This window comes from Melanerpes formicivorus, unplaced genomic scaffold (genome assembly GCF_026170545.1).
Source record: "Melanerpes formicivorus ecotype bairdi unplaced genomic scaffold, bMelFor1.0.p_v2 SCAF_4, whole genome shotgun sequence".
In the NCBI taxonomy this organism is placed as follows: domain Eukaryota; kingdom Metazoa; phylum Chordata; class Aves; order Piciformes; family Picidae; genus Melanerpes; species Melanerpes formicivorus.
In genome coordinates, this window is record NW_027142356.1 from 26,597,904 (window position 1) to 26,625,703 (window position 27,800).

Genomic DNA, 27,800 nt, shown 5'->3' on the forward strand with positions numbered 1-27,800 from the left:
TGCTGGGCATGCCCTGGCCCCACTCAGCACCCCCCAACCCCGAAGTCTGAGCAGCAAAGCACCCTGGTTAGTCAAACCGCTCCTCTGTGCTCCTCTCATGTAACAATAGAAGGCATATGTTGTTAAGTTTGAATTACTACTATATTTAACAGGACATTTTTTAACTGATTAAAATCCAGACCTTGGGTTCCTCTCCAGTGAACTTGATTCTTTTCCTTCCCTCTTTCCTTCCTTCCTTCCTTCCTTGTCTTTTCCTTTCAGCACCCATATGTCATTTGTTTTTAATTGTGTGGATTGCATGTTTCGTGTGTCCTGTAGCAGCTTCAAAAGCCTCATTCCTAGTTACATGTCCAGACCTGTAGATGGGTGTTCCCCCTCCCACCTCCTGCTCCCTTTGCTTTAAATGCTCTTCCGAGTTGCTAAGGGATTCTCCTCTGTTTTGCCATTGGTACCCTTTCAATATTTAATACCGCTTGAGCTGTAAGGATGGGAATTTCTTTCTCTTATTTCCATTTCTAGGCTGTTCAAATAAAAATGTGGATCAATTCCCCAGGAAGTTTACCCCTTCACCTAGTAGGTACAGACTCACTGCAGAATATAATCTGGAAACACAAACCCAGAAATCCTTTGGGGGCACATATTCATTTCAGAGGGTACAGAGGCAAGCGGTCCAAGTAAGTACACCTGCAAAAATAGATTTGAAAAGCAATGGAGAAAAACAAGCCACAGCTGACCGAAAAAGAAGGGTCAAAAAAAAACCCAACATCAAAAATAATCAGTTTGCTGGAGCAAGTCTTGCTCTAGAGATGTGGCCACCAGGAAGGCTAGTTTCTAGCAACAAAGCATTGCTCTTGGGTTCCCTCTGAGCTTGAGCATCCTCTGCTCCAGAACTAGAAGCTTTTGAGCTGTTTGGGCCAACCACCTCCAGACTATTAACTTTGTTGTTTTTTTTCTTTGTTTTAAATTCTTTTCCCCTTCAACAGTTTTTCTTTGTCCTGGGCTGCTGAAAGGAGTATACCAGAGTGAACATTTGTTTGAATCTGACCACCAGTCTGGTGCCTGGTGCAAGGATCCTCTGCAGGCATCTGACAAGATCTACTACATGCCCTGGACACCATACCGGACAGACACGCTGACGGAGTACTCCTCCAAGGATGACTTCATTGCTGGGAGGCCAACCACAACCTACAAGCTCCCACACCGGGTGGATGGCACAGGCTTTGTGGTGTATGATGGGGCTTTGTTCTTCAACAAGGAACGCACGAGGAACATCGTCAAGTTTGACTTGAGGACAAGGATAAAGAGCGGGGAGGCTATCATAGCTAACGCAAACTACCACGACACCTCTCCCTACCGCTGGGGAGGCAAGTCAGACATAGACCTGGCTGTGGATGAGAATGGGCTGTGGGTAATCTATGCAACAGAACAAAATAATGGCAAAATAGTCATTAGCCAGCTAAACCCTTACACTTTAAGGATTGAAGGGACGTGGGATACTGCCTATGACAAGAGGTCAGCTTCTAATGCCTTCATGATCTGTGGGATTTTGTATGTGGTGAAGTCTGTGTATGAAGATGATGACAATGAAGCCACAGGGAATAAAATAGACTACATCTATAACACTGACCAAAGCAAGGATAGCATGGTGGATGTGCCCTTTCCAAACTCCTACCAGTACATTGCTGCTGTGGATTATAATCCCCGGGACAACCTCCTTTACGTGTGGAACAACTATCATGTGGTGAAGTATTCCTTGGATTTTGGCCCACTGGACAGCAGAGCAGGTAAGGATGTTAGCAGCAAGCCCAAATCTGAATTGGGCTTTCTGGTTTTCTTCCAAACAGGGTTTAAAATTGAAGTACATCCCTGTCTTACTGATCTGCCTGTGTTTCTGTAGATGAAGCCTCACCACCAGGCCTATATTGAAACATGAATATGTGAAGAATACTTTATATTTATTTTCAATCTTACTTTGAAATTAAGTGGAGAAAGGAGTGGTCTACCCATAACTAACCTGAAGCAGCCTCCAAATGTCCATGCTCATGTTCCCTTCACAGAGATAGACACTCCTTTCTCTCTAGCTGAAGTGTCCTCTCTACATCAGATCATCTTTCCCTTCTGCAGGAATTTTGGCAAAACAAAGCATGGGAGATGTTGTCTTTGCAAACAGACAGGGTAAAACAGTTTCAGGGAGTTTCTTCTACGAAGCTGGAGGAGGTTGGACTGTTCAGGGAAGCTGCCACTAACAACATAAACCTGACCATGGGCCCACAAGTGTGTGTCCAGAGTCAGGAGGGGAATCAATGACAATATTCTCCAAATTGTTGGTTTCTCTTCCTGAAAGTTGTTCTGTTGTTTTTTTTTTTTAAGCTCTTGATGGCTTACCATGAGTTAGTGTACTTCCTCTAAGAGAGGAGTATCTGCTCCCCTGCAGAGGACTCCCTGGTTTTCTGCCTTGTTTCATAGAATCATAGAATGGCTGAGGTTGGAAGAGATTTCAGAGATAATTTACTCCACCCCCCCTGCCATCAGCAGGGATGAATCTCGAGCACACTTGGTTGCCCAAGGCCTCATCCAATATGTCCTTAAACACCTTCAGGTAGGGGGCATTCACAGTCCACAGAGGTGGTTAAATCCCCACCCCTGGAGGTGTTTTGAAGAGGCAGAAATGTGGTGCTGAGGGCCGTGGTTTAGCACCAGACTTGATCTTAAAGGTCTTTTCCAACCAAAAGAATTCCATGATTCTGTGATTCATGGCTATTCCCTGAACATCCTGTTATTTTAATTAGAAACTTGAAAGTGGGTGAGTGGATCTGGGGCTTCAGAATGCAAAAGAGAAGTCAAGAGGTTTCTGGCACTGAGCTTTTCTTTTTCTTTTTCCTGTGTGCAATCCATTATTCACCTAAAAATGTATTAAGAGATGCTGAAAGAAACTGTGGATATGAAAATCTGGGGAGAGGTGGAACACAAGTAGTGAAATGGCAGTGAATTTCATATGTTTAGTGGGGGAAAAAAAATCCAAACAAGAAAGAAGCATCAGGAAAAGAAGGGAATCCTAAAGAGGGAGATGAACAAAACTGAGTGAATGTTAAGAGAGGAGCAGGGGCATTTTCAGTGGTGTTGACCTCTGCACGATTGCAGATGAGCACAAAATGAAGTAATACTTCTCATTCTCCCAGCCTAATGATGAGTGTGTGTATTCTGAGTGGTGGAGAGAAGCAGAGCAATTTGTGAGCTATTGCTTATCCCTGAGGAGTGAAAATCAATTGCATCCCTTCTAGTTCATAGAATTTCTCTCTTTTCCAGTGGATTATTTTCAGGTATTAAAGTGGAGTCTCTGCAGACACTTTTTCCTATGCAACTGTTGTTAGTATTGTGGATGCCCCTTACCTGGAGGTGTTTGAGACCAGATTAGATAAAGCCTTGAGCAATCTGGCCTAGCGGAAGGTGTCCCTGCCTATGTCAGGGGGGCTGGACCGGTATGATCTTCAAGGTCCCTTCCAACCCAAACCAGTTTATGAATCTGTAATTAAAACTAATAGCCATGCTCAGTGAAAAACCCTTTTTCCCAGTGTAAGCTGTTAAGATGGGTAAGCAGATGAAAACATTGCTCAAGGCTGAAAGTCTGTGAAGTGCAGGGGTTTGATTTGTCCTTGTGTCCCTCTGGTTTGAAGCCCCTTTAAGTTCATTCATGTTTAGAGGAGAATTCAAACCTCCCCAGTTCCTCAGTTAGAAAGATGAAGCTGCTTTTGGAATTTGTGGTGAACATATTTTTGGCAGTTTGGCATCTTGTGGTGGGCATAAGAGGGTTAAGCCCATTCTGGGGAGTGTGGTGAGCCTTTGCTGAGGTCCTTTGTGCAGATTTTGGTGGCTTTCTAATGTGAGGACAACGCTGAACTTTACACGTGTTTCTCTTCTCTGAAATGGCTGGGATTTCTGTTTTGGCAGATGTGTGCAAGGATCCCATTACCTCACTATTTTATGACCTTAGAGGACTTTGGAGAAGACTCCTCTGGCAGCAGGTGAAATTCACAATGAGACAACTCGGAATGGACCAGGGCATTTCAAAGACAAATACCTTTGCAACGAGAGTTTGCTGTTCCATTACCTACATGTCATTATAAGTGGAGACAATCTTTGGTCACAACAACCCCAAGCAATACTACAGGCTTGGGGAAGTGTGGCTAGAAAACTGTCTAGCAGAAAGGGACCTGGGGTTCTAATGGACAAGGGTCTGAATATGAGCCAGCAGTGTGCCCAGGTGGCCAAGAAAGCAAATGGCATCCTGGCTTGTATCAGAAATGCTGCATCTAGCAAGAGTAGGGAGGTGATTGTCCCCTTGTACTCAGCTCAGACCACACCTTGAGTATTGTCCAGTTTTGGGCACCCCGATAAAAGAGAGATGTGTTGGTGCTGGAGCCAGTGCAGAGGAGGGCAACAAAGCTGCTGAAAGGCCTGGAGAATGAAACTGATGAGGAGCAACTGTATCACAGTATCACCAAGGTTGGAAGACACCTCAAAGATCATTGAGTCCAACCTGTCACCACAGACCTCATGACTAGAACTGAGGGAGCTGGGGATGGTTAGTTTGGAAAAGAGGAGGCTGAGGGGAGATCTCATTGCTCTCTACAACTACCTGAAAGCATGTTGTGGAGAGGCTGGTGCTGGTCTCTTCTCACAGGTAATTAGTGATAGAACAAGAGGGAGCAGCCTCAAGCTGTGACTGCATAGGTTTAGACTGGACATTAGGGAAAAAATGTTCACAGAAAAAGTGTTCAAGCATTGGAATGTGCTGCCCAGGGGGGTGGCTGAGTCACCAGCCCTGGATGTGTTTAAAGGTCGTTTAGGTGCGGTGCTTGGGGATATGGTTAAGGCGTGAACTTTGTAGACTTGGGTTATCAATTGGACTTGGTGATCCTGAGCATCTCTTCCAACCTGAATGTTTCTGTGATTCCGTGATTTAGAGTCAGGCCAACAGAAGCACTGATTTTGAGTTGAACAGATGAGCAAACACTTGCTTGACACCAGTCTTTTTTGCAGAGAGGATCTGTGACATCTGTCTGACTCTCTTCCAAATTCAGTGCAAAACATTGTCTAGTTAGCACCACATTTAATCCTGCATTGCTTTAATTAGAGTAATAAATATCTGGCTGGCTTGATCTCAGGCCCTTTGTACGAGGTTGAACAAGGCCAAATGCTGGGTCCTGCACTTGTGTCACAACAACCCCATGAATGCTCCAGGCTTGGGGCAGAATGTCTGGGAAGTTCCCCAGCAGAGAAAGACTTGGGGGTGCTGGTTGACAGGTGAAGGTGAGCCAGTGTGTGGCCAGGTGGCCAAGAAAGCCAACAGCAGCCTGGCCTGGATCAGCAATTTTGTGATCAGCAGATGTAGGAAAGTGATTATCCCCCTGTACTTAACAGTGATGAGGCTGCAGCTGAAGTCCTGGGTTCAGTTTTAGGGCCCTCGCTGCAACAAAAGACATAAAGGTGCAGGAGCAAGTCCAGAGAAGGACAAGGAAGCTGGTGAAAGGTCTGGAGCAACTGAGGCAACTGGGTTTGTTCAGCCTGGAGGAAAGGAGGTTGTGGGGAGACCACATTGCTCTCTACAGCTCCCTGAAAGGACATTGGAGAGAGGTGGGGTTGCTCTCCCAAGTAACAAGGGATATGAGGAGAGGAAATGACTTCAAACTGCACCAGGAAAGTTGAGGTTGCAGATTAGAAGAAACTTGTTCACTGAAAAGATTCTCAAAGACTGGAACAGGCTCTCCAACAAAGTGGCTGAATTGCCATCCCTGGAGGTGTTTCACTGAGGCAGGAATGCAATGTTGAGGGCCAGTGCTTAGCACCAGCCTTGGGACAGTTAGAGAATGATTGGACTGGGTGATCTGAAAGGTCTCTTCCAACCAAATGATTCTACAGTTCTCTGATATTTTGTGGAGAGGATTGTGGGGATGGGTTTCTCCTCTTCCAAAATCACCAGTGTTTCTTTGTTTGGAGTAAGGCAATGTTCAATGCAACCATTTTTCATAGGGTTACAGTTTGAGTAGCAAAATATGTAAATAGTATCTGCTTAATTAGAAAATAAAGGGAAGATTATAAAATTGATGAATCGAATAAATTGGTTGTTAAAAAGCAGTTAAGGGTGAAGTTTTAGAGGAAGCACTCTTAAAGCCCAAAAAAAATTGCTCATAACAAGAACAGTGATAAACGTAGCTGCCAGTTGAAAGCTATTTGATGTGTCTGGTATTGGACAACAAAGAATATTCAGGAGGGTATAAAGGATATCTCATGAGCTTCAATAAGGCAAAGTTCAAAGTCCTAAACCTAGGTTGGGGCAACTGTAGATATCAGTCCAGGCTGGGGGATGATGAGATTGAGAACAGCCCTGCAGAAAAAGGCTTGGAGGTGCTGGTGGGTGAGAAGCTGGACAAGAGGCAGCAATGGGCACTTGCAGCCCAGAAGGCCAATGGCAGCCTGGGCTGCACCAAAACGAGTCCAGAGAAGGGCAACGAAGTTAGTGAGGGGCTTGGAACACAAGCCTTATGAGGAGAGACTGAGGGAGCTGGGGCTGCTTAGCCTGCAGAGGAGGAGACTCAGGGGTGACCTTATTGCTCTCTACAACTACCTGAAGGGGGGTTGTAGACAGGCAGAGGTTGGTCTCTTCTCCCAGGCAGCCAGCACCAGAACAAGAGGACACAGTCTCAGGCTGCGCCAGGGGAAGTTCAGGCTGGAGGTCAGGAGGAAGTTTTACACAGAGAGAGTGATTGTCCATTGGAATGGACTGCCCGGGGAGGTGGTGGAGTCGCCGTCACTGGAGGTGTTCAGGAGGAGACTTGACAGGGTGCTTGGTGCCATGGGTTAGTTGATTGGGTGGTGTTGGGTGATAGGTTGGACGTGATGATCTTGAAGGTCTCTTCCAACCTGGTCTATTCTATTCTATTCTATTCTATTCTATTCTATTCTATTCTATTCTATTCTATTCTATTCTATTCTAAAAGCAGTGTGGCCAGCAGATGAAGAGAGGTGGTACTGCCCCTCTGCTCTGGTGAGACCTCACCTGCAGTGCTGTGTCCAGGTCTTGGTCACCAAACATAAGAGAGACATGGACCTGCTAGAGTGGGTCCAGAGGAGGGCCACAAAGATGATCAGAGGACTGGAGCACCTATCCTATGAAGACAGGCTGGGAGAGTAGGGGGTGTTCAGACTGGAGAAGAGAAGGCTCTGGGGAGACCATAAACCTGAATTTCAATATCTGCAGGGGACCTACAGGGAGGCTGGGGAGAGACCGTTTAGAAGGGCCTGTGGGGATAGGATGAGGGACAATGCTCTACTTGGAGGTGCCCCTGGTGACTGCAAGGTGGGTTGGACAAGATGACATTTGAGGTTCCCTTCCAAACCCAGTGCAATCTGTGAATCTGTGAATTTAAATTTGAAAAAGGAGGGTTTTGAGAATGCAGTTCACTTAGAACCAAACCTTCTTTTCTTAAACCCTTCAGGAAAAAAAATGGGAGGAGGCCAGATTCAGCTGACTTATAGAAAAGGCAGGGATCACTTTCTCACACACTTCACAGTGATTAAACATTGTCTGAGACCTTTAATTAAAGGGCTGACTGTGCATGTAGGTTTGGAACATACTTATGATCTTCACTGTCACCCACTGCACCCACTATTTAAAAGTGTGGTCTTATATTCCTTGGAGTAGATCCATTTCTGGGCTTAGGTTCTCTAGCAGCTGAAGGTACCAGGGAAGACTCTGGTGAGACCCCACCTGGAGCACTGTGTCCAGTTCTGGAGCCCCTATTACAAGAGGGATATGGAGGTGCTGGAACGTGTCCAGAGAAGATCCACGAGGATGATCAGAGGGTTGGAGCACCTCTCCTATGAGGACAGACTGAAGGAGTTGGGGCTGTTCAGTCTGCAGAAGAGAAGGCTCCGAGGTGACCTAATTGTGGCCTTCCAGTATCTGAAGGGGGCCTACAGGAAGGCTGGGGAAGGACTTCTCAGGATCTCAGGTAGTGATAGGACTAGGGGGAATGGAATGAAGCTGGAGGTGGGGAGATTCAGGCTGGATGTGAGGAGGAGGTTCTTCACCATGAGAGTGGTGAAGCCCTGGAATGGGTTGTCCAGGGAGGTGGTTAAAGCCCCGTCCCTGGAGGTGTTTAAGAGCAGGCTGGATGAGGCTCTGTCCAGCCTGATCTAGTGTGGGGTGTCCCTGGCCATGGCAGGGGGGTTGGAACTAGATGATCCTTGTGGTCCCTTCCAACCCTGACTGATACTATGATAAGACAAATACAGTGTTCAGTTTTGGGCCCCTCACTCAAAGTAGGACATTGAGGGGCTGGAACAGGTCCAGAGAAGGGTAAGGAAGCTGTTAAAGGATCTAGAGAAGAGGTCTGGTGAGGAGCAGCTGAGGAACCTGGAGCTGTTTAGTCTGGAGAAGAGGAAGCTAATGGGAGACCTCATTGCTCTCCTCAGCTCCCAGAGAGGAGGTTGCAGTCAGGTGGGGGTTGATCTCTTCTCCCTAGGACCAAGTGACAGGACAAGAAGAAATGGACCTAAGATGCATCAGGGAATGTTTAGGTTGGAGATTAGGAAAAATTTCTTTGCTGCAAGAGTAGTCAGGCATTGGAAGAGGCTGCCCAGGGAGGTGGTGGAGTCACCATCCTTGGAGGTGTTCAAGAAACGTGTGGACATGGCATTTTGGGACATGGTTTAATGGCCGTGGTAGTGTTAGGTCTTAGGTCTTTTCCAACCAAGACAAGTCTGTCATTCTGTGATTCTGATGGCTTGAGTGAGGCACGTAGCTAGATTCAACTGATCTAGAAGCAATTCAAGGTTGTGAGTGAATTACATGCAATTCTTCATTTTTCTCAGAAATGGGAAAAGCTTAGTTTCAGGATTTGCCTCACTCATTTACTCCGGGGTTGCTTTCCTTTATTCCAAAGCAATCTGGAAAGTAAACACTCCTTAGCGTTTACTCCTTGCAAATCCCAAGAAACTTGTCTCTAATATCTCCCTTCAAGAAGTCACCTTGATGATACCCAAAGCTTTTGAAGTGTTTTATCTTTGAGCTTTTTGGCCTTAAAATGAGGAGGCTTTGGAGTTTATGTCTCCATAAACAAATGCTTCTGAGCTCCTGGGCTCTGAGCTCTGTAGCTGCTTCTGACTTGGCTAATTTGAAGTGATGGTGAGAGGAGCTCTGTGACTCTAGCAATGTTGTTTTTTCCATAGCATTCTTCAAGAAGCTGAACCCAGAAAATTCTGCAGGTGATTTTTTGTTTGTTTGTTTGTTTAATGTGCTCCATTAGGCGTGAGCAGAGAGGGAAATGAAAAGGTTGTATCCACAGAATGCGGAATTTTCTGCAACCTAATCAGTCTTAATATTCACCAGAGTTCCTTGTTTTAATCATCACCCACTTGTGATCCAGGCTGCATAAACAAATTCAGGAAAATATCAACAAATCCTCCTCTCCAAAAAGATAAAGTGTTCCCATCCTGCTTCCCAGCACCGAGCTGCATGCAAACATCCAGCTCCCAGCTTTGCACCTCCGCACACGCCCAGGCAGCCAGAATCACACAACGATGGCGTCGAAAGGGACCTCTGGAGGTCATCGTGTTCACCACCACCACCACCACCAGAGAATGAATGTTTGCACAGGAATGGTGCATCAGAGGGAATGGCCTGAAATTGTGCCAGGGGAGGTTCAGATTGGAGATGAGAAAAATAAATAATCTTGCTGCAAGAGTGGTCAGGTGCTGGAGCAGGCTGCCCAGGGAGGTGGGGGAGTCGCCGTCGATGGAGGTGCTGAAGAAAAGTGTGGCCATGTGTGGTGGGCTACACCCATCCTGGGGGGTCAGTGTTTCCTCCCTTGGGAAACTGACTTGGTCTGTTGCACTTCCTCCACCTCCTTGTCCAGCAGGGGTATAAGGAGGAGAGTTGTGGCCATTGCCCTCTTTCCTGCTGCTTCCACATTTTGCAAAGAACTGGTTCTGTATCTCATTTTTTTTTTCCTTTTCCTTTCCTTCTCCCACCCATCCTTGTCCCTTACCCTTGTGAACCCTGCCTGTCATTATTACATATATATATATATTTTAAAGAAAAATTCTTTGCCTCTCTACTTCCAAGCCGAACCCAAATTATTTCTTGGTGGATTTGCTCCCCTCCTTTCCTTTTCTCTCTCTGTTGGGGAAGAGGATTCTCAGCCTTGCCCCCCATCTGAGCTTTTAAGCCCCAGTTAAGGCTCAAACCAACCACACCATGGCACTTTTGGGGCCATGGTTTAATGGCCACGGTGGTGTTGGGCTGGCAGTTGGACTTGGTAGTCTTGGAGGTCAATGTCAACAAAAACAATTCTATGTTTCTATGATTTCTAATACAGCCTAAGTGTGCTGAAGACTGCACAGATTCCATAGATTGCATATGGATGCTGTGGAGTGCCAGTCTGAAAATCATTGTGTCATAGATTTGGGTTGGGTTGGGTTGGGTTGGGTTGGGAAAGACCTATAGGATCATCTAGTCCAACCAATATCTAACTCTACCCAGTCTGCTGCTAGACCATGGCCCTCAGCACCACATCTCTGCCTTTTTTAAGCACCTTCAGGGATGGGAATTCAACCACCTGCCTGGGCAGTCTGTTCTAGCTTTTGAGAACCCTTACAGTCAAGAATTTTCTTCTGATATCTAAATATCAAATTCGATATGAAGCTTCCATCCACATCTGTGATATTTTCAGAACCTCAGTTGGTGCACATCAAACTTTTATGCTTCTCATTCTGTTCAATACTGTGAGATGGTCCCCTGACACACAACTGCAGCCATTTTATTCAGTAAGGGTGGCTGAAGTTGTGTTTTGTTTTGTTTTTTCCTTCCCTAAAGCAGTTTTGCAGTGCAGATAAGGTGAACCCTCTGTCCTTAGAATATGCTAATTAAGCACATTTGTATCTTGGGTAAAAGATGTGGCAGGAGGGTGATGAATAAGAACTTTAAACACATATGACACCTCGTTAAAATGTAATTTTCACATCATAAATCTGAGGCTTTGCCTTTGACAGCCAAGTAATGTGGATGGTGGGCAGAGGATCTTGAACATTTCACATCTGCCACGTGCTAATAGGTAGCTGGAAGCAGCTTCCTGCACTCTTCTCCTTGAACCCCCCCACATAGGAGACTCACAGACTTACAGAGTGCATTGGGTTAGAAGGCATCCACAAAGCTCATCTTGTCCAACCCCCCTGCAGCCAGCAAGGACAACCCCAATTAGAGCAGGCTGCCCAGGGCAACATCAAGTCTGATCTTGACTCTCTCCAGGGATGGGACCTCAACTACATCACTTAGCAACCTGTTCCAATATTTCACCACTCTCATTGTGCAGAACTCCCTCTTGATATCCAATCTAAATCTCCCCTGCTCCAGTTTCAAACCATTGCCCCTCATCCCATCACCACAGGCCCTTCTAAACAGTCCCTCCCCAGCCTTTCTGTAGGTTCTCTTCAGATACTGAAATGCAGCATATAGGTCTCCCTGATGCCTTCTCTTCTCCAGGCTGAACAGCCCCAATTCTTTCAGCCTGTCTTCTTAGGAGGTGCCCCAGCCCCCTGGTCACCTTTTCCTGGGACATGCATCCTAAGTGCTGCTGAATCCGCAATCCCACTCTTACCCAGGACATGAATTGCTGTTACAGTGAGGTCCTGGTGCAGTAAGTCATGCTTGGTGTCTCTGAAGTAGAATTTGGGCTAAATTGTAAAAGGCCAGCTGAGGCTTTTTGATGAGCAGCTTCTCATGGCAGCCAAGGGCCATTTTTAGGGAGCTGCTGAGTGTTTAATTGCAGCTGCTTCTGTGTTTTTATTTTCCAGTTGCTTTCCTCCCATCCAGGAGCATCCTTAGCTCCTTTGCTCCTGTTCCTCTTCATTGCTTATAGTGACAGCTGCTGGCTGCAGAGTGCTGCTGGAGGTTTCCAGAGATCAGTGCCTGCTCTCAGCAGGCTCTGCTAAACACCTCTCATGACTAGAACTCTGCCTTATATCCTCTATTATTTGCCCATGTATGTGTGTTACATGTCTTCTCCAGATATTTCAGTCCCTTTTTGCTATTTAGGATAAAAAGCCATGCCTAAGTTTGGAGCTGAAGGGAGCAGCACAGAGACTCTTCATCTTTGATAACAAAGCTGGCACCTCAACCTACATTTGCTGGCCAGATGGTACCTTAAGCTCAAAAATGACAGGAGGATATTTCATCCACCTGGGGTATGGTGGGGTTCAGAATTGTGTTTGTTCCCTATTTTGAGGCCTGCTCCATCTCTTTGTTGTTAAAGATCCAAATGATCTCCCTTTCTAAAGCAGTGCTTGATCCAAAAATGCTAAAAAACAACAACAAAAAAAAGGCTTCACTCCACTGGACACTTCTCTGAAATTAGGGATTTCTGCTTTCTGGCAGGAAAGCCTGAGTCTGAGTTTTTTTTCCTCTACCTTCACACTAAAAATCCTTAAAAAGCAGAAGATTCCTCAGCTTCAAAATGTTCCCTTTGTGGAGCCTTTCATAAATATTAATTCTGTTTGGTTAACACAGCAGGAGTGTCTTCAGTGCCTCTCCAGTATGAATAAATGTGTGGATGTTCCCTCCTCCCAAATAAAAATGCACTTCTCTCAGTAGGGTGGTCGAACAGGAGCTAGCCGTGCCAAACAGAAGTGGAGGAGACCTCCCTTTTCTCTAGAATCAGAGAATCAGAGAATTGTCTTGGATGGAAAGGAGCTTTAAGATCATCCAGTCCAACCATTTTCTAACTCTTCCAGGGCTGGTGGTAAACCACGGCCCTCAGCATGACATCTCTACCTCTTTCCAACACCTCCCCAGCATCATATATCACGTTGTGAGAGTTAAGGTTGTTCACCCTGGAGAAGACAAAGCCCTGGGGATACCTTAGAGCAGCCCTTCATTATCTGAGAGAGGCCTTCTAGAAAGCTGGGGAGGGACTTTTTACAAGGGCTTGTAATGATAGGATGAGGGCCAATGGCTTTGAGAGGGCAGAATTTGATGGGAGACTAGGAGGGTGCTGAGACACTGGAACAGGATGGCCAGGCTGAACAGCCCCAACTCTCTCAGCCTGTCTCTACAGAGGAGGTTCTCCAGCCTCTGGTCATCTTCATGGCCTCCTCTGAACCTGCTCCAACAGTTCCAACTCCTTCTCCTGTTGGAGACACCAGAACTGGATGCAGTGCTGCAGATGGGTCTCACCAGAGTAGAGTAGAGGGGGAAAATCACCTCCCTTGTGCTGTTGGTCACACTGCTTTTGTTGCAGCCCAGCGCATGGCTGCCTTCTGGGCTGCCAGCAACCATTGCTCCATCAAACAATGTTCCTAATATCTTCTGGTCCATGCAGCTCTTCTCTGGCCTGACTGCAGATCCACTAGCCTGGTTTGACGTGCGTGGTCCTGGGTGCTTTCTTGTCGTGCCAGCTTGGTGTTTTGCTGCTTTGTCTTTAAAAGGAGCAGACTTTATCCCTGCTCCCCACTGGGAACACCTTCGCCATGGCAGCTCGTGGGTCTTGGTCGCTCTTCTCGCTCATTTGCTGCTGATTGTGTTTGGTCTGGAAATGACTGCTGCAATATTTTTAGCAGCACTTATTAAGACTTGTCTTCTGAAGTCTAGTTCAGCAACACTAATTAACTTGTTCAATGCCACCAGCATTCCACAGTGCTGCCATGTCAGGTTGGCTTTCTTTTCTTTTTTTTTTCTTTTCTTTTTCTGTTCTTTGTTTGTTTGGTTGGTTGTTTGGTTTGTTTTTAACCAACAAAGCCAAGGAAGCAGATGTGGATGCCATACCATATGCTGCTCTAGAGTCAAAGCAAGGATGAGATGTGCTGGATAATCTTCATACTGCTGGCCTGGATACCCAGATTAAAGAGGACACTTCTCCCTATTAGCAAGTGATAAAATGAGAGGAAATGGCCTCAAGTTGCACCAGGGGAGATTTAGGTTGGAGATTAGAAAGAATTTCCTTGCTGCAAGGGGTGTCAGGCACTGGACAGGTTGTCCAGGGAGGTGGTGGTGTCACCACTCCTGGAGGTGTTCAAGAAATGTGTGGATTTGGCATTCTGGGAAAGGGTTTAATGGCCATGATGGTGTTGGGTTGATGGGTGGACTCAGTGATATTAGAGACCTTTTCCAATTGAAACAATTCTGGGATTCCATGAAAAAAGTCTTTGAGATTAAGCTACAAAATGACCAAAACTTTACAAGGCTTTAGAGAGCCTTCCCATCACTTCAGGAAGGAGTGGTGATGCTGTTATCCATATACTACTACTACTACTATTACTACTACTACTACTACTACTACTACTAATAATAATAATAATAAATAATAACAAACCAGGTTGGAAGAGACCTTCAAGATCATCACGTCCAACCCATCAACCAATCCAACCCATGTAAACGACTAAACCATGGCACCAAGCATCCCATCAAGTCTCCTCCTGAACACCTCCAATGACGGCGACTCCACCACCTCCCTGGGCAGCCCATTCCAATGGGCAATCACTCTCTCTGTATAGAACTTCTTCCTAACATCCAACCTAAACCTCCCCTGGCACAGCCTGAGACTGTGTCCTCTTGTTCTGGTACTGGCTGCCTGGGAGAAGAGACCAACCCCCACCTGTCTACAACTTGCCTTCAGGTAGTTATAGAGAGCAATAAGGTCACCCCTGAGTCTCTTCCTCTCCAGGCTAAGCAACCCCAGCTCCCTCAGTCTCTCCTCATAGGGCTTGTGTTCTTTGTTACATGGCAGCAAGTCAAGTTTCCAGACACTGTGCTGCCAAAAGGTGTACTCAAGGTATACATGAGGAATGGAAAGATCAACCTTATCCTTAGAAATACAGATGAACTCTCACTGTGTGGTTGACTTTGATGAGTTGCTGATGGGACAGGAATTTAGGTTGAAGGTATAAAGAATAAATAAATCTTGGTTGCTAGTTTGAAAATCTCTATTTCTGGGAGAAGTGGGACCAACCACAAAGGACTTTGAAGTGCTAGGTGGTGATTCTGTCACCAGCTTGACAGGAGAAAGTAGGTAGATGCCAGAAATAAGACATAATAGGCACTCTGAAGCACACCTCCTCAAAGTGCACGTTGGTGTTGTTAGGAATGATGCTACACCAAGAGAATTGGATTGTGAAAGGCAATTAATAAAATAGCAGTGTCCTTTTCTCTCAGGTGAGTGTGCCAGGTGGATGTGAGTAAGGCTTGATAGGGTGAAAAAGTTCCTGGGACAAAATCCCAAATTTCCTGGAGAGCTTCAGCTCAGGCAATATTCAGGCAAAGCCTCTGAACTCGGTGGAAGTTTGGAGTAGGGACTTCAGAAGCAAGTCCACAGTGAATTTCTGTTTCACAGAATCACAGTATGGTGGGGGTTAGAAGGGACCTCCAGAGATCATTGAGTCTAACCCCCCTGCCAAGGCAGGTGCACCTAAAGCAGGTCACACAGGAACGCGTCCAGGTGAGTTTTGAGTATCTCCAGGGATGGAGACATTTTCCTTGGGAGGAATTACTTTTTTTTTGCCAGTGAGAGATTTTCTGATCTCTTGATTTGTGCCTAAAGGCATCCAGAGAGGATGGGTAACTATCAACTGTAAGCTGATACCCATAGCGATCTGAGGCACAATATCTGCATTGCATTTGGGTGTTTCAAAGGCTGCTTTTTGTGCTCAAGTGCAAAGGAGAGTCATTGATTCATGGATTCATAAAATGGTTTGGGCTGGAAGGGACCTTAAATATCATCTAACTCCAACCCCCTTGCCATGGGCAGGGACACCTCCCTCTGGACCAGGTTGCTCAAGGCCTCATCCAACCTGGCCTTGAACACTTCCAGCGAGGGACATCCATAACTTCCCTGGGCAACTTGTTCCTGTGTCTCACCACTCTCACTGGAAAGAATTTCTTCCTAATCTCCAGTCCAAGTCTCCCTGCTTCCAACTCAAAGCCCTTGTCCCCCATCCTATCACTACAATCTCTTGTCAGAACTCCCTCCCCAGCTTTCCTGTAGGCCTTTTCAGATATTGGAAGTCTGCTCTAAGGTGATCTTTCTCTTCTCCAGGCTGCCCAGCTCCAGTTTTTGCAGCCTGTCCCCATAGTGGGGGGGGAGGGGTGTCCCCAAACACCAAGTCATCTTCATGGTCTCCTCAACAGTTCCAAGTCCTTCTGTTGGGGGCCTCAGAACTGGATGCAGTACTCCAAGTAGGGTCTCAGAAGATCAGAGTAGAGGGGGAGAATCGCCTCCCTTGTGCTGCTGGTCACACTGCTTTTGATGCAACCCAGAGGTGGTGAAGGCTCAGGTGAGATATGTCCATGAAAACAATGTAGTGGTCGTTGACTGTAAATGGAATTTCTTTGCTACAAGTAGGACTTTTGCTTGATTAAAATGTGCAAAGGGGAAACAAGGACGCAAGGCAAGCTCCAGTGAAACATGGGATTAAAAGTCTGGAGCAGAAGCAGCAAACTGGGCATTTCATGTTATGTAGCTCCTGTGTTCTGCATTCTCACGAAGTACCATCTGCTTGAGACTTAAAAGGGAGATGGGAGGGGGGAAGCAAAGAAACATCAGAGCTGAAACGTATAAAAGTTATACTCTGGCCATGAGAGAAGAGGGGAAAATCAGCTGCCTTTATACCAGTCTGAGCTGGCTTACTGGGGTGCCATTCATGCTTCCCTCAAATATCTGGAATAAATTAAGAGAGCCACTGGAGAGAGGAGGCAGTGGGCAACTCTGCAATTCTTTTTATCTGTGTACGTGTCAGACAGCAATGGGGAAAGGACTGTCTGTGTGCTGTAGGCAGAAGAAATAAAGGCAGCATCAAGCACAGCTACACCAGCAGAGAATCACAGAATCACACTATGGTGAGGGTTGGAAAGGACCTCTGGAGATCATCAAGCCCAGCCTCCCTGCCAAGGCAGGTTCATCTAGAGAAGGTCACACAGCAACCCAGTCAGGTTGTGAACGTCTCCAGAGAAAGGGACTCCACAACCTCTCTAGGCAGCCTGTTCCAGTGCTCCATCACCTTTAAATTAAAGAAGCTCCTCCTCATGGTTAGATGGAACTTCCTATGTTCAATTTTGTGCACATTACCCTTTATCCAGACTCTGGGCACCACTGGTGCCTGGTCCCATCCTCCTGACACCCACCCTTTAAGTGACATGTAAAAGATGCTGTGGCTTGCTAAGGTCAATCAGCCTGCATTCATCTATGTTTAGCACTGTTGTAGTCCTGAATTAAGCAAAGGACTGGTAGTGTTGATGTGAAAATGGAGGCTTCAGGAGGAACAAAGTACTGAGGCAAGGCTGCATGGAGAAGAAAAAGAAGGGCAGGACAAGGGGTAGTGGGCACAAACTTGAACATAAGAAGTTCCATCTAAACATGAGAAGGATCTTAATTCAAAGGTGTCAGAGCATGAGAATAGGCTGCCCAGGGAGGTGGTGGAGTTTCCATCTCTGAAGTCATTCAAAACCTGCCTGGACATGTTCCTCTGTGCCCTTCTGTAGGTGAACCTGCCTTGGCAGGGGAGTTGTACTTGATGATCCCCAGAGGTCCCTTCTGGCCCCTGACATTCTGTGGTTTTATTTACGTTTCTTGGAGGGAGAGGTATTAAAATCTATTTGCTTGCCAGGAGCATGTGGAGGGACTAGCAGCAGTGGATATTTTTGGCCTTCTCTACATAAGTGCCTACTTTTCCCAATGGACAGTGACTGCCAAGTAATTTCTTGGTGTAACATGGAGTGTGTTACAAGTTATTTGCAAGAAATATCTTTGGAACAACTGGAAGTGATTTCATTGATTAAAGCACTGTGCTCTTCACCATGGCAGGAATTGGGATGAATGAGGAACACCAGTACCAAAATCCAAACTCTGGTAAAAAGTACTATGACAAGTAGTTTTTTTTTTCCTTTGTCTGGAGAAAATGAGCCTCAGGGGAGACCTCCCTACTCTACAACTATGTGAAAAGAGTTGGAGTGAGGTGAGGTTGTTCTTTCCTCTTTAGTAACAGGTAGAACAAGAGGAAATGACCTCCAGTTGCATGGGGGTAGGTGTAAGTAGGATATAAGAAGAAACTTCTTGACTGAAAGGGTTCTCAAAGCTTGAAACAGGCTGTCCAGGGAGCTGGCTGAATCCCCATCCCTGGAGGTGTTTCAAAGAGGCAGAGATGTAGTGCTGAGGTTTAGCAGCAGACTTGGTACAGTTAGAGAGTGGTTGAACTCGATAATTTTAAAGGTCTTTTCCTTTTCCCAACCAAACCAATTCTGACTCTGTGAGTTTCTGGTCTAGTTTAAGGGGCATGTTTGTTCAGTGTAGTGTTGGGAGAGGTGCCTCTGCCTGCTGGCTTGCCGGTGAATTTAAGCTGTCTTTATGGATAAATGAAGCCTCCTCCTGAGCTCGGTGGGAAGTAAATGAAGCTTTCAGGTGGCCTAAAAGTGCCCAGTAAGAAGATGGTGTGTTGTGTGAGGCTGCTGTACTGTGTTCTTTTCATATAAATGAGTTTAAATTGACTCTGGTATGAAGAGTAGAACAGAGAATTAAATTAGATTAATAGATTTTTTTTAAGACCAGAAGGGACCATTAGCTCATTTAGTCTGACCTCTGTAATGCAGTTGATTGGATTTCATCTGCTTCCTCTTGTACTGATCCTAATGACTTGACTTCAACTGAAGTGTGCTTTCCAGAAAGGCAGCCAGACACTTCACAGAGTGCTTTTGCAGGCAGGAAGTGTTCAGTTCCAGGGCTGGAGAGGTAAACAACATCCACATCATACACATTTTGGTTTGGCCAGGTCAGCCAGTCCTTTTTTGTGCCTTTTTGAATAGTACGTACAATAGCTGGAGAGAGACAACACCATGCATCAGGACAGATTCAGGATTGGCCTCCTGGAGAGCATCTCTCTGTAGTCCTAGTGGAAAATAAGTTATCCATTGGACAGCAATATACCCTTGAGGCCAAGAAGGCCAGTGGTGTCCTGTGGGACATTAAGAATGTGGCCAGCAGATCAAGGGGGATTCTTCTTCCCCTCTACTATGTCCTGGTGATGCCACAGCTGGAGTGTGGTGTCCAGTTCTGGGCTCCCCAGTTTATGAGGGACAGGGATATACTAGAGAGTGTCCAATGGAGGCCACAAGGATGATGAAGGGACCGGAAAATCTGTCTAATGGGAAGGCTGAGAGAGCTGGGGCTGTTTAGCCTGGAGAAGAGAAGGCTAAGAGGGGATCTGATCAATGTTTATAAATATCTGAAGGGTGATTGTCAAGAAGAAGGGGCCAGGCTCTTTTCAGTGGTGCCTGTGATAGGACAAGAGGCAATGGATACAAACTGGAACACAGCAGCTTCCACCTCATCATGAGGAGAAATTTATTTACTCTGAGGGTACTGGAACCCCGGATTAGGCTGTCCAGAGAAGTTATGGACTCTCCTCTGGAGACTTTCAAGACCCACATGGATATGTTTCTGTGTGACCTGCCCTAGGTGATCCTGCTCTGGCAGGGGGGTTGGACTTGACGATCTCTGGAGGTCCCTTACAAGCCCTGCAATTCTCTAAGCCCAAAGTGCAATTCTTCAGCTGCACTGTTTGCCTCTTTCCCAGATGATGTCTTGTGTGGGAGTTGGTGGTAGGTCTGAGACTTTATAATGCTCTTTAAGATGTTAGAAACTTATGTAAAGTGGGAACTTCCTGATCATCCTGAAGGCAAATAATTCACTGGCAATGAAAAAAATGGCTTTCTGAGCACTAAACCTAAGAAAGCCTTCTACTCTGAGATGTGAACCGTGTGGCAAGTGTCACTAAATGTGTGCTTAAACTCTTCCTTTTAATTAGGAGAAATTACCAGGCTGAAAAGCTTCCATACCACTCTCTTAATGCCACTTCCATTTTTAATTGAACCAGAATGGTGGGAAGTGACATTTAAACCTCAGAGTTTGTCCTCAAGTTCCAATTTGCTCTTTGATGAGAACATCTGTGTATTGGAAAAGGCAAAAAAATCATTCCAGCAGGGTTTTTTTTTTCCTTAAGGTATTGGGATGTTTAATTTCAAATAAGTTCTCTCATTGTTTGGGTTGTTTGTTTTTTGGGGGGCTGTGTGTGTGTTTTGTTTTCCACCCTCTTCTTAAAGGAGCTTGTGTTTACATTGTGGGGGGAGGGAAGATGATGCCAGGAAATCTGTTGTAGAGGGTACAATAAGTAGTTTGGTAAATAACCATTGATTGTGTTGAGTGATGTTACACTGAGCTTTCCCTGTTAAAATCTACTGGTCAAGCCTGATGGAAAGAGATTGTCAGCTTCTTAACATGCAAGCTACTGCACCAAAAATGGTCCTGGCTCAAATCAAATTATTATGGTGTCAGTGGTAGGGGTTGGAAAGGACCTCTGGGGATCATCAAGTCCAACATCACTGCCAAATCAGGATCATATAGGGCAGGTCACACAGAAACACCCCCAAGCAGGTCTCTAGAGAAGGAGATGCCACAGCCTCTCTGGGCAGCCTGCTCCAGGGCTCCATCACCTTCACAGGAAAGAAGTTTCTCCTCATGTTGAGATGGAACCTCCTGTGTTCCAGTTTGTATCCATTGTTCCTTGTCCTATCACAAGCAACACTAAAAAGAGCCTGGCCCCTTCTTCTTGGCACCCACCCTTCAGATATTTATAATCATAAATAAGATCTCCTCTGAGTCTTCTCTTCTCCAGACTGAACAGCCCCAGGTCTCTCAGCTTTTCCTCAGAATGTGTAGATTTTTTTCCTTCTCACACTACATTTTGTGATAATTTGAAGAAACTTCACTTCAGGCATTTCTTGATGGTACTGACAGACTGTCTCAAGATAGTGGCTTCGTTAGAGTAAGCACTGTGAGAGTAGGCATGTCACCCCTCTTTCTCACTTTTTTTTTGTTGGGGAGATGAAACCTTAAAATGGGCAGGTATCAAGGAAGTCTAGGGAAGTCCTCTCTTACCTTTACAGTGCAATATGAGTCCAGAGAAGGGCAATGAAGCTGGTGAAAGGTCTGGAGGAAAAGGTCATATGAGGAGCAGCTGAGGGAACAGAGATTGTTAAGCCTGGAGAAAAGGAGGCTGAGGGGAGACCTCATTGCTCTCTACAACCCCCTGAAAGTAGTGGGGGATCTCTTCTCCCAAGCAACAAGTAATAGGAGGAAAAGAAATGGCCTCAAGTTGTGCCAAGGGAGGTTTAGATTGGAGATAGAAGAAACTGGTTGACTGAAAGGGTTCTCAAAGACTGGAACAGGCTCCTCAGGGAGAAGGTTGAATCCCCATCCTGGGTGGTGTTTAAAAGCTGTGCGCATGTGATGCTGAGGGTCATGGTTTAGCAGCAGACTTGGTAGAGTTACATAATGATTGTACTCGATGATCTTGAAGGTCTTTTCCAGCTGACACAACTCTGTGAGTCTTTGTGACCACAGTGACCTTGTACATGTTTGGAAGGCACGGCCCCAAACGTAGTTGAGAGTAACCAAAGGAAAAAAGAGTCAAATTAGGCCAAATGACCCTGAAGTGTCTGTGGGGCAAGCTGGTGTAAGGTAGTGCCCATGGGAGTTGTGCACTGCTTTCCAACCTGATCTGCACGTGGAAGGCAGTAACCATCGCCTTGCTGAACCATGGCCTTCAGGTGTTTCATTAAATTCCCCCCTTACAATGACTTCTAGGTTGGGAGTAAATGATGTGAAAAGTTTCTTTCTACAGTTTGTTGGCATTTAGCAGTGACAAGGTTCTTTGTTTCTGTGAGTAGATCCAGAGCTGAACAAGCTGGTCCTCTCCAGATAACAGTTTTGTTGCAATGGCCTTAGTGTCCTCTTCCTACTCTGATTAGAAAGCTGCTTTTCTTCTGCACTAGGAATAGTTATTAAAAACACAGCATGCATCCATGCAACTCTTTAATTCACTTGCTCTGGAAGCCTTGTGGGTACAGAAGCAGCAAACGTGCTTGTGCATACCTGAGATTCATCCCTAGCTGACATGATGTTTAAATGTGACTCTTGCTCCTGTGCATCCACCCCAAGGACCTGTGGTTCTAGCATCCTGGCCCTAGCATCCTGGTTCCTTTAAAGTCACTTTGTGATGGGATCTATTGCCTTACTGCAGAAGCTTAGAGGAGCCTGTTATTTCTTTGCCATGCAGATGAGGAGAGGCACTCATCCCTTGTCATTTAGGGCTGGCCACAAATGCCCACCACCTCTGTGCATGCATCTTGCTGCAGAGGTTGCCTGTTAGGTGGTGTGAGTCATGTCAAGAGAAGATCTACATCTGTTGATATCAGCCAGGGAGCTGGGGGAAATGTGAGGCTTGTGGTAGGATGCAGGTGAGGTCTTCAGATAGTAAGAATTTGAAGGTGGACCTAGCAAAAGGCCAGGGACTTCAGGAGAAGAGACTGTATATCAGGGAGCTGCTACTACTGATAATGCTATTACTACTACTACTAATAATAATAATATCAGCAGCAACATTGTCATCTATCTCCAGTAGATGTTTGATTTGTCTCCTCTGCCCTTTTCCAGATATTTCTGGTGTATTTTTTTTTTAGGGAGCCAAACTCTTTCTGATGGCTATATATAAGGAGAGATGACATCAAGGGGAGATGAGAGCTTAGGCAGCTTTTCTTTCCACTTGGAATCCACAGAAGGCAACCAGTCTTTGTGTCTGAACCTGGGAGAAAGGAGAAGTTGTCAAGCTCTGTGAAATCCTTAAATGTGTGTGGCAGAGACTCTGGCCTGTCACTAAAGGTGACATTTCCCATAGGTGGCAAAAGAGACATCTTTGAGTCTTACCGCCCTAGGTGATCCTGCTTTGGCAGGGATTTTGGACACGGTGATCTTCAGAGGCCCCTTCCAACCCCCTACCATTCTGAGTTTCTATGATTCTATTTATTTCATGAGGAACCTGGAATAAAATCTTCTGCATGTTTCTGTGCAAGATGTTTCTAAATTTCCATGGGCATCTTTATAAACTTCACTTGTCATTGGTTCTAGAGATCTGTTTTGCCTGTCCTGGGCATGCCACTCTTCTACAACAAGAAACTGATCATTGACTTTTATTTGTTGTTGATATTATTATTTATTATTATTATTATTATTATTATTACATATTTAACAATAAAGCTGAGTGATGTTCTAGACCCAGCTGAGTCTCTGAGGAATGCAACTTTTTCTCATTATAGAGGGGGGGAAAGTAATTAAATTTTAGCTATTTTTTTTTTCCTTTTGCCCACATATCTTCACACAGTGCAAATGGAATAAAATTATTTAACCATGACAAGCACTTCTGCCAATTAATCCCTGAGAAGTGAAGCTGGCAAATGTATGCCACATGCATGTGGGTAGTCGCAGGCAGATGCTTGGAAAACAGAAACCCAAAGGAGTCTAAGACACAGAGGTGCTGGAGCAGGTCCAGGGAAGGACAACAAAGCTGGTGAAGGGCCTGGAGAGCAGGGCTGGTGAGGAGCAGCTGAGGGAGTTGTTTAGTCCAGAGAAGAGGAGGCTAAGGGGAGACCTCATTGCTCTCTACAGCTCCCTGAAAGAAGGTTGGAGCCAGGTGGGGTTGGTCTCTTCTTCCTAGCAATAAGCGATAGGAAGAGAGGAAATGGCCTCAAGTTGTGCTAGGAGGGGTTTAAATTGGATATTAGGAAAAATGAGTGGTCAGGCATTGGAAGAGGCTGCTCAGGAAGGTGGTGGTGTCACTGTCCTGGGAGGGGTTAAAAAATGTGTAGATGTGACCCTTTGGGATGTGGTTTAGAGGACATGATGGTGTTGGGTTGACAGTTGGACTCAATGATCTTTGAAGGCTCTTCTAACCCAAACAATTCTATGATTCTATGACCAGTAGGAGTTAACCACCCCAGGGGAGCCATGAAGGGGAGTTCAAGCAGTAGTCATGTCTGTCCACAAGCTGAACTGAGCTCTTTGCAGCTTCCTATCTGATACCCTGAAAAATCTTTCTTTTTTTCCCCTTCTGGCTTAATAGCTAAAGATTAATTGAAGTTCAAGAAGTCAGTATTGCCAGTAGTTTTCATACTGATTTAAGATGGGTAATTTAACTTTGAATTGATTTGGTGGGGTTTTTTTTTCCTCCAATTTGAGCTTTTAGGATGTGTATATTTTTATCTCTGCTGTGCTTGGGTTTCCTTAAATACAGACTAGATTACCAAGAGATATTCATTAGAGAAATGTGTTTATTAACAACATAAAGATTGTTGTACTCAATGCCTGAAGTCTGGATCCAGTTACTAGGAAAGAAAAATATTTCAAGCAACTCCAAAGCATTAAAGGAAAAAAAAAATCTCTTCAGTACCTGGGCTTTGATAGAGCTGCTTTCATTTTCTGTTGAAAAGCAGTGGTGCTTTTTGTGTAAGCAATGCTTCAAGGTTGTGGTTCACCCCAGTTCTGAATTTCAGCAGATAAAAACACCTACTTGAAGCCAATGACCATGCATTCTTCAGAACACTCTTCTCGAGTAAGCCCTTGTCATGGTTCTGTAGGGAGTTGCTCATGCACAGGCATCTTTAATGCCCAGGAGATGGTCCTTGACTTGGTAAAAGCCGTACCTGCACTCTCAGATCTTTATTTCTGCTTGTTTACTATTCAGACTTCATTCTTTAGCAGCTAAAATCACACTGAGTGCAGAGCTGTCTGAAGCTGCTGCTGGGGGAAGTAGTATTGGCAGTAAGTCATTCACATGTCGCTATGTATAGACAGATTCAAAGATTGCATTGGGTTGGAAGTGACCTTCAAAGCTCATGTTGTCCAACTCTCCTGCATTCAGCTGGGACACCTCCAACTAGATCAGGTTCCCCAGGACCACATCCAGTCTGATCTTGAATGTCTCCAGGGATGGGGCCTCAACCACATCCCTGGGTGACCTGTCCCAGTATTTCACCACTCTCATAGTGAAGAACTTCCTCCTAATGTCCAATCTAAATCTCCCCTGATCCAGTTTCAAACCATTGCTCTTCGTCCTATCACCACAGACTCTTCTAAACAGTCCCTCCCCAGCCTTCCTCTAGGTCCCCTTCAGATATTGAAATTCATCTCTAAGGTCTCCTCCCTGAAGCCTTCTCTTCTCCAGGCTGAACAGTCCTAATTCTTTCAGCTTATCTTCACAGGAGAACTGCTTCAGCCTTCTGATCATCTTTGAAGGCCTGTTCTAGACCAGGTGAGCATGTCCATGTCTCTCTTGTGTTGAGATCCCCAGAGCTGCACATTACTTCAGGTGAGGTCTCACCAGAGCAGAGCAGAGGGGCAGAACCACCTTATAACTACATTTAAATATGTGAAGCAGAACTGCAGAAAGGCTGGGGAAAAACTGTTTAGAAGGGTCTGTGGTGATAGGATGAGGAACAATGGTTTGAAACAGGAGGAGGGGAGATTTAGATTGGACATCAGGAGGATGTCCAATGAGAGTAGTGAAATACTGGGACAGGCTGCCCGGGGATGTGGTTGAAGCTCCAGCCCTGCAGACATTCAAGGTCACACTTGATGTGACCCTGAGCAACCTGCTCTAGTTGGAGGTGTCCCTGCTGACTGCAAGGACAATATGAACTTTTAGGGTCCCTTCTAACCTGATGCATTCTGTGATTGATATATTTCTGTACCTTCACCTATTTTCCCTCCAGCAGCCTCTCATGGCCAACATGCTTTGGCAATAGCTTTGACACAATATCAGAGGTTTACTTTGTTGGATAACCAACACTGAGATTAATAGGGAAGGCAAAATGCCTAAACCAAACCAAACTGGGACAGGAAGATTGTGAGGGAATGGCCAGGTTTCATGAACTAAGCTTCTCCTGTGGTCTGCAGTCAATCAAAAACTCGATCCATCATCCTGACACCATTAGACTGTCTGGATTTTCTAGGCAGTGCTTTCCAAACTCTGGTGTTCCCAAGAAAAGTTACCGCTTTGAAGGGGAGAGAGCAGCAGCCTGATGGAAATTCTGAGGCAGTTTTTTACAGGGAGAACAGGAGTCATCCAAGTGACAGTTGGGACATTGCTGCTTTCAGCCTCCTGCTCTATTAAGGTTGAGGGTTTTTTATAGCACCCTGAGGTTTGGATGTAAGAAACTGTACGTTCACAGCACACCAAACAACTGTCACCGGAATGATTTTTCATTGTTGTTGTTGGAAAACGTCCCATCGACAGAACATAGAAACATTTTGTGAGAACTTGGCCTTTTTTGGCAGGAAAGTATCAGATGAAGGCTTTGGGATGCTGCTGTTGTCATCTGCAATGTTGAATTGGTGTTAGTTTATTTTTTTATTGTTATGTTTAGCAAGGAACATTTTGCTATTACCCAAGGGGAGGGAAAAAAAAGAAAAGTAAAACTAGGATCACAGAATTAGTTTGCTTGGAAAAGCCCTTTAAGATCACCCAGTCCAACCATTCTGTAACTCTGCCAAGGCTGGTGCTAAACCATGGCCCTCAGCACCACATCTCTGCCTCTTTTAAAGGCCTCCAGGGATGGGGGATTCAACAACCTCCCTGGAGAGCCACTGCAAAATGTCAAGTTGTGCCTCCTTGCACAATGGTTCCTTCCCAGTTGATTGCATTTTATTACCATCTATGTCACTGTCCCAGGCTGGAGAGGGTCAGATCCACAGCTTGCATGGAAAGGTGCAGGCCTGCAGCAGGCAATGAAGTTCCAACCCTTTGCATCACCTGAAAATTTGTCCATTTGTGTTGAATCTGGCTTATCAGCTCTGCAGCCCCAGGGCATGTTGCTCCTTGCTTGTTAATTGCCAGTTTAATCAAAACCTGACGTGCTGGTTCAAATATGATTTGTCCTGCTGAACAACTCAAGCTGTCACAGCCTTTAGGTGCATATGTCTGACGTACACCATGAAGAACCAAAGCAGATAGCTCCAACCTGTGGTGCCAGGAATCCAAGCACACTTCAGCTGCCCAGGATTTGGGGCTGTTTAATGATGGTCACACGGATTTGGAGAATGGTGGGCTTGGAATGCTGCTCATCTAGTCCAACCCTCCTGCTAGAATAAATCACACACCCTTCTTAATGCACTGTTAACCTCCTGGTAGGAGATTATTCCCACAGGAGCTGGTGGGACAGAGCACATCAGGGATGCTTTTTTTCCAGAGCCTCAGCCCCTGTGTTCACAGAACATTCAGTTTTGTTTTGTAGAATGACAGGATGCTTCAGGTTGGAATGGAGCTCAGAGATTCATAGAATGGTTTAGGTAGGAAGTGACCTTATAGATCACCTAGTTCCAACGCCCATGACATGGGTAGGAACACCTTCCACTAGATCCGGTTGCTCAAGGCCCTGTCCCACCTGGCCTTGAACATTTGCACAGAGGAGGTATCCACAACCTCCCTGAGAAACCTGTTCTAGCATCTCACCACCCACACTGGAAAGAATTCCTTCCTACTATGCAATGTAAATCTGCCCTCTTTCAGCTCAAAGCTATTGCCTCTCATCCTGTCACTACAAACCCTTATCAAAAGTTCCTCTCTGTGGTGGGTTGAAGTTTCACCCCTCAGCCGCCACATTCCCCTTCTTTCTTGTAGGACCCCTTCAGATATTGGAAGGCTGCTCTAAGGTCTTCTCGAAGCCTTCTCTTCTCTAGGCTGAACAGCCCTAACTTTTGCATCCTGTCCCCACATGAGGGGTGCGTCAGCCCTCTGAACATCTTTGTGGCCCTCCTGTGGAAGGAGTACAAAAGTCCTCTTGGATTTCTAAGTGAAAACAAGCTTTAAAACTGCACTACACTTATCCAAAAGGCCAAGGAATGATTTTGCTCAGGCAATGGAACAGGCAG

At 45.7% G+C, this 27,800-nt stretch overlaps 1 protein-coding gene across 28 annotated transcripts in view; it reads left to right on the forward strand.

The window, feature by feature from the left end:
* The window catches only part of ADGRL3 (adhesion G protein-coupled receptor L3), a 614,635-nt gene that overhangs the window by 395,178 nt on the left and 191,657 nt on the right, over nt 1-27,800 (forward strand). For all 28 annotated transcript variants that reach the window (XM_068137418.1, XM_068137413.1, XM_068137416.1 and 25 more), the window contains one exon: nt 984-1,784. In XM_068137418.1, the coding sequence (XP_067993519.1) occupies nt 984-1,784 (801 nt within the window). The remainder of the gene's footprint in view (nt 1-983; nt 1,785-27,800) is intronic.